Source organism: Electrona antarctica (genome assembly GCF_951216825.1).
Source record: "Electrona antarctica genome assembly, chromosome: 2".
Taxonomy (NCBI): domain Eukaryota; kingdom Metazoa; phylum Chordata; class Actinopteri; order Myctophiformes; family Myctophidae; genus Electrona; species Electrona antarctica.
Window position 1 is genome coordinate 21362066 of NC_136807.1, and position 18713 is coordinate 21380778.

General features: G+C 42.3%; 1 protein-coding gene across 1 annotated transcript; it reads right to left on the bottom strand.

Moving 5' to 3' along the window:
• Window positions 1–393: 393 nt before the first annotated feature.
• LOC306934552 (natural resistance-associated macrophage protein 2-like) lies at window positions 394–16751 on the bottom strand. The gene is made up of 17 exons (XM_079517168.1): window positions 16528–16751; window positions 16061–16150; window positions 15234–15388; window positions 14299–14421; window positions 14095–14214; window positions 12274–12380; window positions 11987–12057; window positions 11796–11863; window positions 8800–8955; window positions 6524–6682; window positions 6000–6086; window positions 5763–5882; window positions 3468–3617; window positions 2967–3040; window positions 2726–2879; window positions 1773–1917; window positions 394–454 (listed from the first exon to the last, which is right to left on the bottom strand). Exons 1-16 carry the CDS (start codon window positions 16577–16579, stop codon window positions 1810–1812), a joined length of 1794 nt encoding a protein of 597 aa, XP_079373294.1. The 5' UTR covers window positions 16580–16751; the 3' UTR covers window positions 394–454; window positions 1773–1809.
• Window positions 16752–18713: the final 1962 nt, after the last annotated feature.

Genomic DNA, 18713 nt, shown 5'->3' on the forward strand with positions numbered 1-18713 from the left:
TGGACACAACTTTTTACACACACACACACACACACACACACACACACACACACACACACACACACACACACACACACACACACACACACACACACACACACACACACACACACACACACACACACACACACACACCATCAGTCAGGTGCTGTAATTCTATTTCTCTGTTTCACACCTGCAAAAAGACACCATCTACTTACATCATGCACACTCTGCCATGCATTAGCTACATCCAATCATGCAGATCACAAACTAGCTGTAAGAAATGTTTGCCAGCAGCATCTGAGCCTTATGTAGGGCTGGGACTTCAGGGTCTAGAGTCATGTGATTTGCTGGAAGAGTCAACCCCTCTTGCCCCCCCACCCCCACCCCCACCTCTCAGGCCTGCCCCTGCGTGGCCTCTGCCGCTGGGCTATGTTTCCAGGAAAGGGGCCTACTGGACAGGCTGTGAGGCCTATGCAGGGAGACATTGGCTCATTGAGAAAAACAAAAACAGAGAAGGGAGGTGGGAAGACTCTCCCTTCTTACATAACTCTGCCTCCATGACAGGGAAAGAGAGAAAAAAAAGTTGCCCCGCCACAATGCAAAGAAAAACCTGTCCGTCCGCCTGCCTCTCCCTCGACTCAGAAAGGGCTGAGACTCGTCGTCAAGCTTGGAATTTGAGCAACACAGAAACCTGCACAGTGCCTGCGTTCACTTAGACAATAGTGTCAACACTGCTGACATACCACTACCACAGGCATTTAAAACGCTGGCTCAATCTGACTGTACCCTAGTTGTTGAAATTTCAGAAATTAGTACATTCATAACCACTGCTGATCATCACTGATTGTTTTAACATTGTTTTGCACAACACAATTCTGTTGTTACATGTGCAATACTGTGCAGTTTCAGCATCATGTAAAACATGATGTAACAGGCCATGTCATCTGATGTGTGTTGGGTTCATTACATTGGTGGTAGAATTTTTTGTTTGAACAAGCCCCTTTCACTTCTAATCTACACTGCCCCCCTGTGGTGGAAAGAGAGGTGTCACAACAGCACATAAACCCATTAAATTGTAAAACAGTACATGTCCATAAATGTGATAATGTGGCAAAAATACATTTTGAATTCATTTTCCCCCTCAATTTAGACGTCAATTCCTAATGTCCCAGTGCTGCCAATCCCTCCACCCCACTGTTGGCCTGGTGAGCGAGTAGACTACCACGTCTCCTCTGATACACATGGAGTCACCAGCTGCTTCTTTACACCTGACAGTAAGGAGTTTCACCAGGAGACCGTAATGCATGCAGACGTTCATGCTATGTCCCCCACTTTACCTCACTGCTGAACAGGCACCCTGCGAGCACTGGCAATTATATTTGTCGGAAAGCCCGGCAATCGATCCCGTATCTCTACATTAGTGGCCGGGCAAGTAACACTGTGGTGTAGACTAGGACACCACCTGGACGGCAATATTTGGAAAAAATAATAGATGTGGCAACAACTTAACATTGTGAGTTCTTTGTCGCTATATACACAATTACACATAGAGGCTAAGCTAACAAAAATAAAAGTAAAATATATACATACTATATAGTATAAAAACTATAAATACTGAATACTACTACTATACTCAGTCTAGTAGACTTAATTCAGTGCCAATACATGTAAAAACACCAGATGCATTTCATGAACATCAATTATCAATAAAGAAGAAAATGTACACTGATAAAAAATAATAAGGAAAAACAATCAGGCATCAGACTTTGAAATGATGGTCCACTCACAATACATCCATGAGAGGAACCAGAGAAAGTGCTGCAGTCAGGAGTCAAACTCTGGCTGCTGTTCAATTAGAATGGTAGTGTCGTTCAGTTTCCTTCTGAAAGGGTCCACGCACGACACTCCTAGAGCTATCAGACACAACCATGTCTAAACTCACAGGAGAGATAGGAGAAAGAAGGGAGAGAGAAAATATTTATCTAATGATTGCTATATTCGATTCTTTAACAACAATGCTCCATTGTACATTTACATAGCTAAAACCATGAGGTACAGAGGTGAATAAGTAGCATATATCAGATATGAAAAAGAAAGTACAAGAAGCAAAGAAAACAAAGTTTAGATGGTTAACTGATGGTGCCATCGAAGATTATGTTGTTCTAGCTCCAGCTAAACATTTTCAGATTTCAGTTTCCTAGTTAGTAGCAGTGCAGTACCCCCAGGCAATTCACTGAGTAATTGCCAATAATGTCTAACTAGCCCTTAATAAATGCTCATTAATGAGCATTTATGATATCCAGCAATTTATTGAACAGTACTATGTTATGTTCTCAGGTAGAGTAAGGAGTGCAGGAGATTGAGTGACAAGCAGCCCTTTTGGTATGTGCCGTAAACGCTTTTTGGCACGTTGTATGTAACCCAGGTAGTAGCTGATATAATTGCATTATGCACTGGTTTGCAATGCATGATATGACATTATACCAATCATACTGTAAGTGTAGGTTAGGCTCACAATGGCACAACTCCCACCTTTGCAGTAGTACACTACTTAAAATGTGTATGCGATTGTTTGCCATGACAATCTTGATACTGCTTTACAGCCCTTTTACTGCTATCGCTATTGCTGTGTTGTTGTTTTTAAGTGTCCCTTATATTGTAAACGTATAAAAACGGCACACACCATCAGGCACTGTGGGAAAAAAACGGCTTCATTGATCAGCTGAACACTTTTGCTTACCAAATAACACACAAATGCCAGGTATGCCACGTAAAGGAATGATGCCAACACATATAGCCACACGCTGTTGAACGTAGTGACATAAACCACCACAAAGTACATGTTGATCGCACACACGATCAAGATCAGCAATCCTCCGCCTATTTTGAACACTCTGCAAACAGAAGAATTATGTCAAAAACAGATGTGAAAACAGTTTGGGATCTTAAGTGTCATTGTCTTATGGTCAGGATGAACTTACAGACCATTGGCGAACTCATTCATGAGGGAGGGCAAGCTGGTGAATGTAAGGATGGGAATGAGGGCAAATGGTAACTGTGCAACATAAGAGGGGGGGGGGGGGGGGGGAATGCAACATATTAGTTATAATATATTATAATTTCTATAAAATAAAGTAGCGTAATTTAAAATCACTTTAACCAAACTGTTGTTCAAACAAAAAACTCATCCCTAGTACTGATTTGTATTCAAATTAATTTTATTCAAACCATCATATATGTTGTTTTAAAAGGAATGTATTTCTCTATTTCTCCTTCATAGCTGCAAAACTGGATATTTTGTGAAGCTTTGTGTGAACCTGTTGTGAAAAGCTGATCACACGAAAAGCTTTAGGCTAGTCATTATTATTAATACTTTTCAACTGCGAGATCCAAGGCGAGGAGAGGAAGGCTCTCTGTAAAGGGGGTTAAAAATGGAAAAGGGGTGTTAGCTAATGCTCGGGAAAGAGCAGTAGAGCTCTGACCTGCATGCTCTGCAGAACGTTGAGGAAGTCGTTCATGCCTGTCAGGTGCTGCACATCCTGGAACACAGCCACCAACAGGGTCGGAGTGATGGCGATGGAACGGGTCAGAAACACGCGAGCGAAGCGTGACCAACGTAAGTTCAGGAAGCCCTGAGGTTGGAAGCACAACACCTGCGTATGAGCTTTCCTTACTGCAGCAAAAGAAGTGTTGTATATTATCAAGGCATACATATACAACCTACAGTGTATACATAGGTGAGCATATATCATTTGAGGCAGAGCACCCTCTGGGGGACAAATCTGCATACACAGTGGCATATCGTCGCACGGAAACCTTGTTCGTAACGTTTTTTTTATACATATATAATTTAATGTCATATTTTATGCTTTCATCCTATGACATTGTTGTGCAAAATTAGCCAATCTAGCCGAGCTGCTATTTTTGTATATTTTGATATTTTTGAAAATGTTTTGAAAATGTTTGCCTATAATGACATACTGAAAACTAGAAAAAATGCCCCTAGGTCTCCACCAGGATAGGAGGGTTTTTAGAAAAGTGTCAAGTGGCATTTCCTCCTCAGCCTAGTTGGAATATGCATGCACAACAAGACGCTGTGCTCATGTTTTGTGGCATTTTGTACAAAACAGGCCACTCCTGAAAGCTTTGGAAGCCAATCTTAGCCAATCAGGATGGAAAATGAGAAATCAAACTGACCCGTCTTGTTCACGTGATCATGTGTACCAAATTTGATAAAATCTGAAGGAGTAATTAAAAAAATAGGTTTTACATAAGTCAGCCTCCTGGTGGAGCTATAAAGAGCATAATATGTGAAAAATGCAGGACAAAGGTTTGGGTGCAGTTATAGGTAAAAACACAAATTGGCCAGTAAGAGCACCACCATGAGACTGATTTGAACATTTTCAAGTGGCATTTCTTCCTTGGCCTAGTGGGAATGTGCGTTTAAAAGTTAACGGAAATCACACAATGATTTGAGGCATTTTGTTCAAAATGGAGCACTCCTGCGAACTTTGGAAGCCAATCTTAGCCAATGAGGATGGAGTATGAAAATTCTGAAAGATCCGTTTGGTGTACTGTCAAAAAAAGCAGATCTTGTCTGCATTTTTGCAGATATTGTCTCACAATAATGACACAAGGTTGAATGTGGTTAAGTATATCTGTGGTTATATAAATATTTAATCAATGAATAGTATAAAGAAGAAAAAGGGACACCACTGCTCGGGTGGAGCAGTGGTAAAGTATCTTCCCACCACAGCACAGTCTAGAGGTTCGAATCGGCCACGGTACATCCGGCTTTGTCGAGCGTCTAGTATACGAACACAATTGGCCTTTGTTCGGGGGCTTTGAGGGTGATATTTGACACAAATACAACACAGAAATATGTGTGGGGAGGAATCAATTGGCATAATGACAAAGGGGTAAAAACTAGCAAAACTAGATAAAGTGCCCCTCGGGGCACAGGTCTCCACCAGGGCAGGCCAGGTTGTGTCCTCCTGGTGGCGCTATAATAGGCCAATGTGAAAAGGGTGCCATTTCTTCTTACGCCTTGGATGGCAATTGGATGATTTGAGGCATTTTGTTCCAAAAATGTGTTTTGCAAAAATCCACCTGTTGGTGGCGCTATAACAGGCCAATGTGAAAAGGGTGGGATATAGTCCTCAGCCTAGTAGGAAAGTCAGTGAAAGATTTCACATAAATTGCACGCTGCATACATGATTTGAGGCTTTTTGTTCAAAACAGGCCAATCCTGCAAACTTTGAAAGCCAATGTTAGCCAATTAGGATGGAATATGAAATATCGGACAGATCCAGATTTTTGGACAGAATCTGGAGGAGCAATGTTTTTCAAAAGTCGACCTCCTGGTGGTGCTATAACAGGCCGTCCTGGAAAATTTGGGGCAGAGGTTCATCGTTGGCATCCAGGGATGTGTGTGAAAAGTTTGGCATCGACCGGGTTAACGGTGCCGGAGATTTGCTGAACACAGACGGACGGACAGACGGACACACACACACACACGGACGGACACACACGGACGTGGTGCAAAACATGCCTTCGGCCTGGTGGAGACTGATTATACGGTAATAACTACATTGGAACACAGGTTATTTTTCCCATTTGCTGAAAAGTAATGATTTTTTGGCATACCAGCTTTCTGCCCGACAGTGACAATATACAGACAGACAGAGAGTTGCTTCATGGCGACTCAAACTATCAAAATGATCAACCCACAATGTAGACAAATTCAACGGGGTGCTGTTACTCGCATGTCCACTGACCTCCATGACAAATTGGCCAGAGTAGGTGCCCGTCATGGTAGAGCTCTGGCCAGCCGCAAGGATCCCCACAGCCCAGATGTAGAGCGCTGCAGGGCCGAAAACACAGCCCAACACCACACCCTGGGATCAATACAAACAAAGAGCATGCTCTGTGAAACTGAGTTGAAAGAGTGACTGGGCACTGTTGGTACACCATTTAAGCACCATTTAATCTTTGGGTAAAGGTCAGTGCCTTACCCCTTTGTAGATGTCCACCTGTAGAGTCTCATTGTTCTGGGGGATAAGATCTGCATTGGGACTTCCTGTTGCATTGCACTCGTTGTACTGGAATCATAGAAGAACAGCAGTAGCTTACAATACCACAAACAAGCAATACAGTGGTTATTTTTGGATATTCCAAACGCAGGTTTTAATCACTTAAAGGGTATACCACTTATTTTCAACATTGAACTATGTCACTAATATACCTTAGAGTTGTTGGAAATAATGTTTAGCCTAGAACTGGAGGTCTAGAACTTGGGGTCACATGATCAGTGACATAGGGAAGGTGTAATCTTTGGTCTGCGCCCTGCAGAGTACATCCTCCCTATGTTACTATAATACCTTGCCATATGTCGAACAGAGAAAATACAAGCTCACAATGCATCGCAAGATCTAAGTTTGAACTTTTTCAACTATAATGCTCAAAATAGGGACGCCATGATGAAATTGGTTAAAATGAAGGTTTGTAAGATCAAAAGTCTCTCTGCAGCGACACTCACCAGTTCTATGTTTGTCCGTCCATAGAAGGCCTCAGCGAAAACAGCCACCACAAAGACATTGATGAGGAACGCGAGAAATAGTGCAATTGCCGACTCAATGAAGAAGTATTTGTTGGCCTCTTTTATTTTCTTCTTGCATGTCCGATCCACTTCTCTAGACTGAGACAATATTTACCAGGCATTAATCAGAAACAGAATAATACAGAAGCACAAGTTCAGAGGGGATTGTACAAAACAAACTTGAGCTGGCTTCAACGTTTTTCAGTTCGCCAATGACGCAGTGAAGTGTCAATCAATCATATATTTTTGTTTCATCATTTCCACTCTCCTCTCTCTCCACAATTCCTGCTCTGTTTTATAAAAAGAAGAAAAACTCATTCTTGCCATTAGCCAATTCCCTGTGCTATTTAACCCTACCGTTTCATTAACATTGTGGCTTGAGTAACACTTAAAGAAAAACACTTCACCCCTTTTGCAACCAGATCTTATTTGAATTGTGTTTTGGAGACAAGAAACACTTTCCTGGGGTTTTTATGTGGGTAATATGTGTTTTTAGATATTCTTTTGTATTTCAAAAGCGTCCGAGCGATTCCCAAGCAGGTTCTGCGGGAAGGAGCGCTCGTTGCACCACCCCGCCCTACTACTAGTAGCCAAGGAAAGCGCCGCCCGCGCGGGCGGAACCTCTCCTTCTAATACAAACACAAAACCCCATTCTGCCTGCTGCCTCGCTAGCCTAGTGGATTACTACGCCGACTTGTAATACCATGCTTCACGCGTTCGCGCCCCACTGCCGCCACCTCTTTTACTACCGCAGACTTTTTAATAGTTTTTGGATTAAGGTTGGTGAGGGGTTCGTTAATAGTTTTTGGATTAAGGTTGGTGAGGGGTACGTTAATAGTTTTTGGATTAAGGTTGGTGAGGGGTACGTTAATAGTTTTTGGATTAAGGTTGGTGAGGGGTGCATTAAAAAGATTGGATTAAGGTTGGTGAGGGATGCGTTGCTCCCCTGCTTGCGGTTATGTTTAGGTTAGAGTTAGAGATACGCTTCCTACTTCCTACAACCAATCACAGCACTCCAAATTCAACTCGCGCTTGGGAATCGCTCGGACGCATTTCAAAAGTGTCCATGGACACAGGGCTCACTTCCTTCCTGGACTACAATTCCCATAATCCTTTGGTGCACTGCTCCTCCTTGTGGAAAGGGGGAGGGCTGTCTTACTGAGACAACAAGTCCGAAAGTGTTTCTTGTCTCCCAAACATCATTAAAATAAGATCTGGTTGCAAAAGGGGTGAAGTGTCCCTTTAAACAGTGACTCTGCAGCAATGTAGCTGGCCACACTTGGTTATTTTGTAGCTTTTGTCGCTGCTAGTGTGAATGCAGAAGTATGGTTAAGGTAACAGTATGGATAAAGGTTGGACATTTATGTGTGTAGGATTAAGGTGTAAAGTTTAAGGTTGAAGCTCCAATGCATAAACTGTATATCATTTGTGGGATTTAACCTCAGGTCTCACATGCAGGAGACAGGTCGCTGAGCTAAAACGGAACACCTAAGCTAAGACGGTACACCCACTTGGGAGATATTGCGCTTTGACCTAAAGGGCAATACTACTTGACAACCAGGCGACCACACGTCTACATTTCTCAGTAGAAGAGCAGGGAGATCACCTCTCCAACTCCTGCTGTGTTGTGCTAGTTATATTGTGTTAGTTAGATCAATTATAGTTACAGTAAGTAAGTTCAGGGTTAAGGCGATATAGAGAACTACCGAAGTCATGACGTCACTTGCTCATCTCCTGCGTTGTGGAAGTAATTTCTCCATGGAGATTGGAGAATAACATTGGGTCATCTTAAAATTGGTGGTTCTGTATTGTTTACTTTACGTTTGTGTATTGTCACTCATATTTGATACAGTCTATTTCTGGTGAAAATGTAACTAATTCAGCTGCACTTCTCGCTGCACTTCTTTTATCCATATGAGTGAAATCGTCGTCGGATCATTTGTTTATTTTGGAACACAGTTCTTATTTGACGCAATTTAAAAAAGTCTATGGCAATTCGGTATGGGGCAAAACGCGCCCCAGGTAGGATGTGTAAATTACCTCAGACTTTGGTGCTCTATGGAATGAATGTAAGCCAATATGTATGTCCATGCATGCTTGTGTGTAATTTTGTAGTATTCAATTCATCATCTTTAGCACACAACCGTGATCATATATTATCAGTGTGATATTAATTTCACTAAAGAATGCATACAGTCAACTATTGTAGGACATACCTTGACAAGGGCAGAATGGAGGTAGATGTTGTGAGGCATGATAACAGCTCCCACAATGCCCACAGCCTGCTGCAGTTGCACCGGCCCACAGCCCTCACAATATGGCAGAAACATCCCTTTCAACAGCTGGCCTTGATCTGGCTTTACCATCACGTACTAGGAGATTGAATTGAATGAGAGAGAGAGAGAGAGATGCAAACATAAATAATTATCAAACAAATATTTTTACAGTGTGTTTGTGTGTGTGTGTGTGTGTGTGTGTGTGTGTGTGTGTGTGTGTGTGTGTGTGTGTGTGTGTGTGTGTGTGTGTGTGTGTGTGTGTGTGTGTGTGTGTGTGTGTGTGTGTGTGTGTGCGTGCATGCATGCATGCACAGATCTAATCTAGCAAACTGCTGAACTGCACAGCAAACAAATTCAGTCATCTCGGTTCTCCATACATCTGGTCAGCTCATTTGTGCTTTCTGCACCAGCATCTTTCTTTAGTACGTCCACGTAGGTAGGTGTGGGATGTCCTCTTGATCGATGCCCGTGTGTTTGTTCCCACAGTACAAGCTTTTTAGCAGGGAGTTCTTGATGTCGGTGGCAGTGGCCAGCTAGTCTCATCCTCCTTACTGCTATCTTCTCTGATACACTTGGTAATGCCCCGTACAGACGCTTGTTGGTGATGTGCTCGTCCTGGTTGATGTTCAGTACCACACGTAACATTCTGGTGTACCCCCCTCCAGGGATTTCTGTAGGGCTTGTGTTAGTGTCCAGCATTCACAGCCATAGAGGAGAACGGACTCCACGGTCGCAGTGAAGAAACTGATCTTGATGTGTCGGGGGAGGTTGGATTTCCACACACTGGTCATACCATTAAGATCTCTCTAGGCAAGTCCTTTCCTCACTTTAAGTTCCTTTTCTGTGGAGCCGACCCATGCGCCCAGGTATTTAAAGTCACTGACCTCCTTTAGTGCAGTACCCTCTATTGTTGTTAGGGGCATATATTCTTGGGGGATGTTATAGGTTATGACCTCGGTCTTCTTTGCATTTAGCCTGAGGCCAACTTCAGCGCACTCCAACTCCACTCATGTCAGGAGAGCCTGTGCCTGCCTTACGTGGTCAGATAGCAGGCAGATGTCATCAGCATAGTCCAGGTCTGTGATGGTTTCCGCAGGGTGTCTCGTAGACCTTCTGGGTACGATAGTGAAGCTGAGCTCCTGCTCCATTCCTTTAATAGCTTGTCTCAGAGCATAGTCCAATACTATTATAAAAGGGGGCTAGGGTGTCTCCCTGCAGCACTCCGGTTTGGATATTGAATTCCTCGCTGTTACCGTCCGGCATTATCACTCAGGCTCTTGTTCCCGTGTACATGGTCCCAATCGCTCGGAGCAGGTTCGGAGGAACATCGTAGGCCTTGAGTATTCTCAACATCATTCCTCTGTGGATTGAGTCAAAGGCCTTCCTGAAGTCAATGAAGCATAGCACTGCTGCTAGGTTGTTCCTCTTTACCTCTTCAATGATCCTCCGTAACACAAGGATCTGGGCTAAGGTTGTTCTCCCCTCTCGGAATCCGTTATGGTTTTCCCTGAGGTGGGGATTGATTGCGCGCCTTATCCTGTTCAGTACCATGCGGTTGAACATTTTTGCAATGATACAGGTCAGGCTGATACCACGGTTTTGAGAGATCTCCAGATTTTGATACTGGGATGGTGTGAGAGAGAGACCAGATTTCTGGCATGATGTTTTCCATTAAAGCCTGGTTGCAGATCTCCAAGATGTAAGTTAAGGGTATGACTCTAAATTTGGGCAAGGTTTCGGGCCAATCAGAGCCGATTGGGCTGAATAGCCGCTTGATAAGTTAAGTTTTCCTGATTATTTGTTTCTAGTATTACTTGGCATTTATGACGGTGTAACAAGTGGTTGTGGTAACTTTTAAGGTACTGTCACTCTTGTTTCATAATGAGCATTGTGTTGCACTGATTTAATAGACTGATGGCTGCATTGTTGCCAGCTGATCTGGGTCACCTCAGCTGACCCAGTTTAACAGGTGCGGGTGTGTCCCCCCAGAAGGGCTGGGAAACGTTGAAGCCGCCCTACCCTACTCATAGACATATAAAGGTCTGTAGAAGGGAGTTTCAGCCACGCCTCTAGCCTATAGGAGGCCAGTCTGGTGCATCTCAGGAGCAGGACATATATATGCGAACAAGAAGGCACTGGAGCAGCTCAGACGATTTAGGCCCTTATTTTATTTGTAACAGGGTGCAAGTACATATAAAGGCCTATTCCGGCTCTGGGGCGTGTGTCAAAATTTAAGGCACAATTTTCCCGAGATTCCTTGCGAAGCATGAGCGGAAGCTTGTCAAGCTTCCGCATGTGTAATGGAAGTCCCGGAAAAGACGCGCTGTGATTGGCCAGTAGTCAGTTGAGTGACAGCGAGAGACATGGAGTGACGCAGCGTGCCTTGAGCGCTTCCTTATTGCAGGGGTTCTCAACCCGTGGGTCGCGACCCCTCGGGGGGTCGCCAAATTATTTTAGGGGGTCCCCAAATTATTTTCAAAAAAATATATATATATATATTTTCACGATTTTTCAAAAATAGCAGACCTACAAGCTCGTAGCGCGCCACTCGGTGGCAGCCTCGTTCATTAATCGTTCATGAATCGATTCAGGCACGTTCATGGAGTTAGCACGTTCATGGAGTTAGCACCGCATTTTGGGCACCAAATGTTCAATCAAGAAAAATGGGGAAGTAGAGCGTTCTTCCGCATGCTTCAAACGCCAGTGAGCAACTTCCATTGAAATGAATGGCTGTGGGCAGGGCTGTCCACCCTCTAGTTTATATATAACTCTATTGGAGAAACAATAAGCAGGTAGTACAGTACATAGTTGGTAAGAAGGCAGGTATAGAAATCATACACTGACAAACAGGACACACCGGGAGATAGCACAAATGTCAAGGGTGCAATGTTTTATGGACACACACTGTACTATCTTGGAAGGAAATAAAAGTGTACCTCATATCCAAAGGTAATAGCCATGACCGTAATAAGAACCCCAAAAAAGGCCTCCAGCTTCCTCAGACCTGAAAAGGTGATAGAAGGTAATATTTTTTCACACCCTGAGCAGGAACTAACTTCATCAATTAGAAATGAAATGAGAAACATAAATCTCGCATATGGATTGAATGGATGTGTCCACAACCTACCGTACTTGTCCAAGAAAAGGAAGACAAATGTATCGATGATGGTGATGAGGACCCCGCCCCATAAGGGTATCCTGTGCATGCGCACACGCGCGCACGCACATACACACGCACATACACACGCACACAAGCACACACACACACACACACACACACACACACACACACACAGGAAATGACAAAATGGAGGAGATAAAGAAACCATTTTTACAGCACTCATCAAACTGTGCTCCAATTCCACAAGTCATAAAATCAATGTTCTTCCAGCGTGGCAGCAAAGTCTGTCTCACCTGCCAGATGACAGGAGGTTGAAAGCAATGGCACAGCCGATGACTTCCTGCATGTCTGAGCCAATGATCGCAAGCTCTACCATTAACCACAGGAAGATACGGGGCACCTATACACAAACGTGAAGAACATTGGCATTGGCATGTGTTGCGTTCATGAGTAACACCTTAGTATGTTGTCACTGAACTACGAACATCCTCTTCTGGCAATGACCTTATTTACTTATTACTCAAATTTGAGTCTAATGTGTTACCAATTGGGGATTATACTTTTACACTTTTATGCAGATGAGATGGGTGATGTGTTTGTGTTGAAGGCCTAGGTATTTAATCATTTCTGTAGATGGCATGGACACTGAAAAGTAAATAAAGAAAAGTATTGTACATGCTACAGTGCATTGCAGTGTGCAGACTCCATTTTTCATTTTCGGTGCAGCCCCACCCAAATAATAACAGCTTCAGTCCAGCTAATTGCACTATATTTCCTGCATATAACTGATCAGTGGAGCAGTACTAACTACAGCATATATGCAAGACTCCCTTTTGGCTTACAGCATTGGTTCTCATTGTGTGTAAATCTTTGAATATACATAATACATTTTTTAGATGGGGGTCCGCAACCAAACACATAATTTTGGGTGTCCTTGGCATGAAAAGGTTTGTGAACCAATATATTGAAGATATGAGAGGCTTCCCCATAGTTAGTGACAACAAAAGGTCCCTCTGCACTCCCTGCAGAGCAAATATAGGTGAATATTATTGCAGCTCTGAACTGACACCACTGCCATAATACTGTATGTAGCTGACTGCATGAATGACCAGTTCAGACAAATGGTTTAGACCTCAAAGCCATCCTGAGTCTTCCTGACTGTTATAGTAGTGTTCCCCTTAAGGTGGCTACCGAGTTACTCAGTACAAGTATTAAAACTCTGGATTTTGCTGTGTGTAACAGTGTAACTGCACAAAAAGTAAATATGAAGTCAGCGATGCAATAATGAAATGAAATCCTGCCATTTTCCCAATCAAATGGGTCACATTACAAGCTTTCACACCCTCTTGTATTGTGCCCGGGGAAGGTGCAATAGGACGTTTTGTGCTGTAGGGTGGTCACGTGGTTTCTAGACCTGTGGGGTTCAGTCACTCGATCACGGAGGCAGAGCCATGCCGCATTCATACAAACAGAACTTCTTCAATTCAAGTGAATAATTAATAATTCTGGATTAAAGTGTGATCTGTGAAAACACAGTCAGATCACATTTTCTATATAAAATATCCTGTATTCCTTGTGGATAATTCTATCCTTAAAATGGTGTTCTAGTTCTTATAGTGACAGTTATTATACTGGCTATTAAAACTATGGCTGCTTCTGCTAGTGCTAAACGCATCCAAGTGGTTAAGACGATGTTCTCTCCATTGTGGGTAAGTGGCACAAAGAAGGTACTAGCACTAATATACACTGGGCCTGGTTACAGACGCAAAACAAAAGGTTTATCCAGGCAGCATCTCTTTTTCCCAAAGTTTTTGTAACCCATTTTTTCACCCGGTGCCAATGCCTAAGCTGTAATCCTGGGCGCTACTCTCCCTCTCCTAACCTGGGGAGAGCCCCGAACTGAGCTCATGTGAGCAGGCCCCTTCTTATCACCTGACAGGGGGAGTTTCCCCGGTAGGACGTAGCGCGTGGAAGGAACACGTTATTCCAACCAGTTTCTTTCCCCTCCATCAGGTGCCCATGCAGGCTGATCAGCTGACTGCGTCACTGTACCCCCTGGGGTCCAGGCATAGTGGTTGATGATGAGACAGTTGTAAAGGAAAAGGGAGGCTCACAGTGTGGTACTGGCGATTGCACACTTCAGCTAGGTGCATCCCGGTCACAACTCCCAGCCGTGCCGCCAGTCTCTGTAGAAGTAAACCAATGATAGTGGCTACCATCAGCACCCACAGAAGCTGGTAGGAAGAGAAAAATAATAGGTTTTCAAAGAGCCCACTTACAATGATGTTATTAGTATTACTACTGAGTCATTCAAATACCTTAAAGCCAGCTTTAGCCCCAGACTGTAAGTCAGACTCAATGTTCCCAGGATCCAGGTAAGCTATGCTCATCAGGAACCCAGGCCCAGTGAATGCCCACAGCTTACGGAAACTGAACCAAACCTAAAGGAGAGAGGACATTTTGAGGGAAGTTTAAACATGACTGTACAGAATGTCCCATACTGTGCAGGGATAATAGTGTATGAGTGTATGCGCATGCATAAAGTGAGTGGCAAATCATGTGACACGATGGTCACTCTACTCAGTTAATAGACTATTAACTCTGTAGTAACACCAGTGCAATTACCTTATGGACACTGACTCTGACATACCGCATACAGACTGAAATACCAGCAGTGCATTTATACACTGGAGGTTATAATATGGTTATACTGTTTTCACTGTATTGATACCAGTGAATTCTGTGGATGTCGTATCGACACTGTGATTGTATTTGTTTATGCTCAGCACAGGTCAGGACACTGCAATAACACTGTGTTTGGGTGTATTTGTTTCTGCACAGTGCAGGAGGATACTGTATCGGATGTATACTGTCATTCTTTGCAAAAGGTGTTTTTGTTATACCGTTCCATACAAATATATCTATTGGCCTACAAACAAAGTAATCAACATCGACAAATGTTCGCATTATCGTGCCTATCTTGAAAAGCAATGCCTGATTTTTGGGTCCACTGCCAATCCCAATTTCCCAAAGTTTTGACAGATATTTTGTAAATAATAATAACAATAATAATAATCAATTTAAAAAACTTTGATTTGATTCAAGTATTTCAAAAATAGAAAGTCAACCTACAAGCTCACGATGCATGCTTTAAAAAATAAAATAAAACATTGATCTATAATGTCATCTATAATGACATGGCCCAAAAAAATAGGGATTCCCACGTGGCTTTGCTGTTCCAACCATACAGTACCGTGGTGCTGTCGTCATCAGGAACTGGGATTCTCTGGTCAAAATAAGTACTAGCCACGGTTTCATTCTGTCCCTCTTGAAACAGCGATGATGAGAAGGCCCTTTTTTGTGTATGTGTGGTCCAAACAACTTCTTTCTCTCCAGCAGTCTCACCTCCTGAAACGAAACAGGCATTGGTGAGGGAACAAACCCAAATGGCCTCACTTTTGGAGTTTACAACACAGAGAGCTGGTAGTACTTTGATGAATTCTTTTTTGATGAATTCCTGTTCTGTCTATAGAAGTGTCTATTTGTACGTCTCTAAATGTTTTGATGATTTGAACATGGTGGACCCTGTTGGAAACAAGTGTAATGCTTAATTGGGTCGTCCACTCACAGTTAACAGCCTTTGTATTGAGTTTGTGCTTGAAATGTACTGTAATTCTGCAAACTGTTAATAAATTCTTCAATCAATCAATCAAAGTAGATGACCATCAGGCGTGATAGCAACTTACACCACAAAAGGTTATAAACTCGCAGGTATGAACTCGATGACATCAAGTTCATGAAGGGGACATTTAATTAGCAGAGGCAGGTCATTACTGTCTGTTGTGCTGTTTGATGCAATTACTGCTATTCTTCCTGCAATCCTGTTATTTATGTGGAGGAACAACATACCCTACTTATAACGATTATAAAAATGAGCTTCTAGCTATATCAATGTTCTCTTGGTTAGTTAACTAGTAGCATAACATATAGGCTATGTACATTTGACAATAGAGTAATATAATATCTATCTGCCAATAAAGGTATTCTATTCTATAAAAACATACAAATAAAGTAACTTGCCTTCTCCTCTGTCTTGTCCATGGTCCTGATCTGAGGGAACACTGGGAGGGAGGGAGGAGATGTGGATGTTTTCTGGAAGGGGGTTTCTGTCTGAGTGCAAACAGGCCATTATACCAGGATTACACTCAATTACATGATCACACTGCACACAAAACAAATCATCTGTACACAGAAACCCATGAGAACTTCTTCACAGATAATAGCCTAGCTGTAGTCTACATCAAGGGTAATCTAGTGAACTCTCAAGAGACATAGGCCTACATACTACATAGCACACAGTAACATGAGTGTTACTGTGTGCTATGTGAAAACTTTCATCATTCGAAACAAAATTAGAAGTCTACATTATCATGTGGTATCAGTCATGTTACATAGAATATATTATCTTTTCCCCAAATAAAAACACTTAATATAAATCACATAGCCCTGCACGGACCCTTGCAAATCAGGACAACGAAATATCTCACCCGAGCTCATAAAAGAGAACATCTTTGTGGTCGGTCTGCTAAATCGCTGCATTTTCTTTGGCCTGTCTTCTCCACGTGTGACGAAAATAAATGTCGGTAAACTCCACTTGTATATTATTTCCCAGAAAAAGTGTCAAATTTGTAACTTCCGTGTTGCACAGCCACAGAATAGTATCGGGGCAGGTATAGATCTCGATCGACTCTCTCCTCCTCCAACAGGTTGAACATCCATCTGTGTCTGTGACGGGACAGTGAAAGGTGTTGACTAAACCCTACCAGGGCAGGTAAGTATAGCAGCACAAAGGGAAGGAGGGTCCAAAGCCCAAAGTCACATTCCACTAGAGACCTGCCATATCTAAACCACGTGACCTCAACTGTTAACTCGGAAAGTACAAATGTAAACGAACTGACATTTGTACACTCTTGGAGTTAAAAGAAGGATAAATTACATGGCGGGATCATGGTGGGATGACACTTTCCTCTTTTCATTCAAGTTAGCCTCGTTCCCATCCCGATAGGCCTATCTCACAGCCCGTTTTTCACGCCCACTTCCGGTAAATAGTGGTGACTTTAACATGGGCATTTACACGTTTTTTTCTCTGGAGAATCTAAGTACATTTTCTAATGTAAAAATGTGACAGACCAATATTATTATGAAGCAAACAAGATGGTAAATCAGGACGAGCAGATAGAACAAACCTTACCTTGAGAAAACAAAAGTTGTAGACTTCTTAAATAACCTCTGTTAACATGTAGCGTCTATGGAGTGACGTCACGCTATCACCACTAACCCCGAAAGGGGGCGTATTTAGGGGGGCGGGGAAATTCTGTGAGATAGGCTTATCCCAACCTTTTTTCGTTCCACCTGCCTGGGCTCAATTGCGAGAGTAGGGATTTGGCTCCCTCTAGCGGCATAAAGAAGTGGTGGGGGGCACTTCACAAAAACTACACTGGCAGTGGCAGGACGAAGCCCCTGGATGACGACAAATGCCGAGGGGTCTTGACTCTTGTTCATACAACTCCAACTAAGTAACCACTATAAATACTAGAATGTATTCAATTATTAAACTGTATAGGCTACACTAAAACTAAGAAAATGTCTGCCATGTAAGAGAAAATAAAAGAATGTTTCGTGGCATGATGACTACATATTCATGAATATGGGAATGGGAACTCATCGGGAAAAAAAGGAAAAACAGGCACTTCACTCTGCTGTTTGTTTTCTTTCTGCTGACAGATTCGGTAGTGCAGCTCTGAATCTGTTCTTGAGAGATTCACATACACTCCTACAATGACACTCCTACAATGTGGTTGTGTATGCCAAGACTTTTCTTATGAATATCCTGCTGGATTAGGTAAACATGTCACCATTGGCTACGAGTTAAACTAGACAGAGTGAGACTGAACTGATCCTCTCTGATTTCCATCTTTAATCCAGTAGTTTACTTGTTGTCACATCTGAATCAACACACAGCAGGAACAATCTGTGTTTTAGCTGAAATAGCTTTAACACACTGTCATTTGTCATGTTGTTGACAAAGAGTTGGTGCAATGAAATCAGATGTTTTAGAGTGTTTATTTTGGCAAGCACCATTCGAAGTATCGTAAATTGTGTTATGTGCTTATGTTATGTGATGGAGGATAAAAATTATATACCCATGCAAAATTCCCTGTGAAATGTACATACGGCATCTTTATTGCAGAACATTCGGTGTCACTGAAATCATCATTGATTTTTTTTCTTTTTCTTTTTTTAATAACTCGTAATGACTTATTGTTTTGCGGTCATGTCTGTGTTTTATCATGTTTTATGTATGTAAAATGTGTCATTTTCAGTTTTCGGTCCATTATCAGCATTAGCTTTCAGAAATTCTAAGAGAATTATACATAGCTGACTGGATGCTTGAATGAAGTTACATGATTTCCGCCAAAATCATATATCCGTACAAAATCAAAATGAGTAAAACAAAACCTAAAAAGACAATTAAAACAAACCAAGAACCAATAGTTAAAAAAAAAGAAAGAAAGAAAAACAAAACAGATCAAATAAAACAAAAACAAAATGTCTTTGTGCATCCTGAAATTGAACTGGAACAAACTTCTCATTAAGTTATAAAGCCCATTACTTTTTTCCTTTAATCATTTTTCTCACATTTCATGTTTTAAAGTCTTTTACACAATTTTCA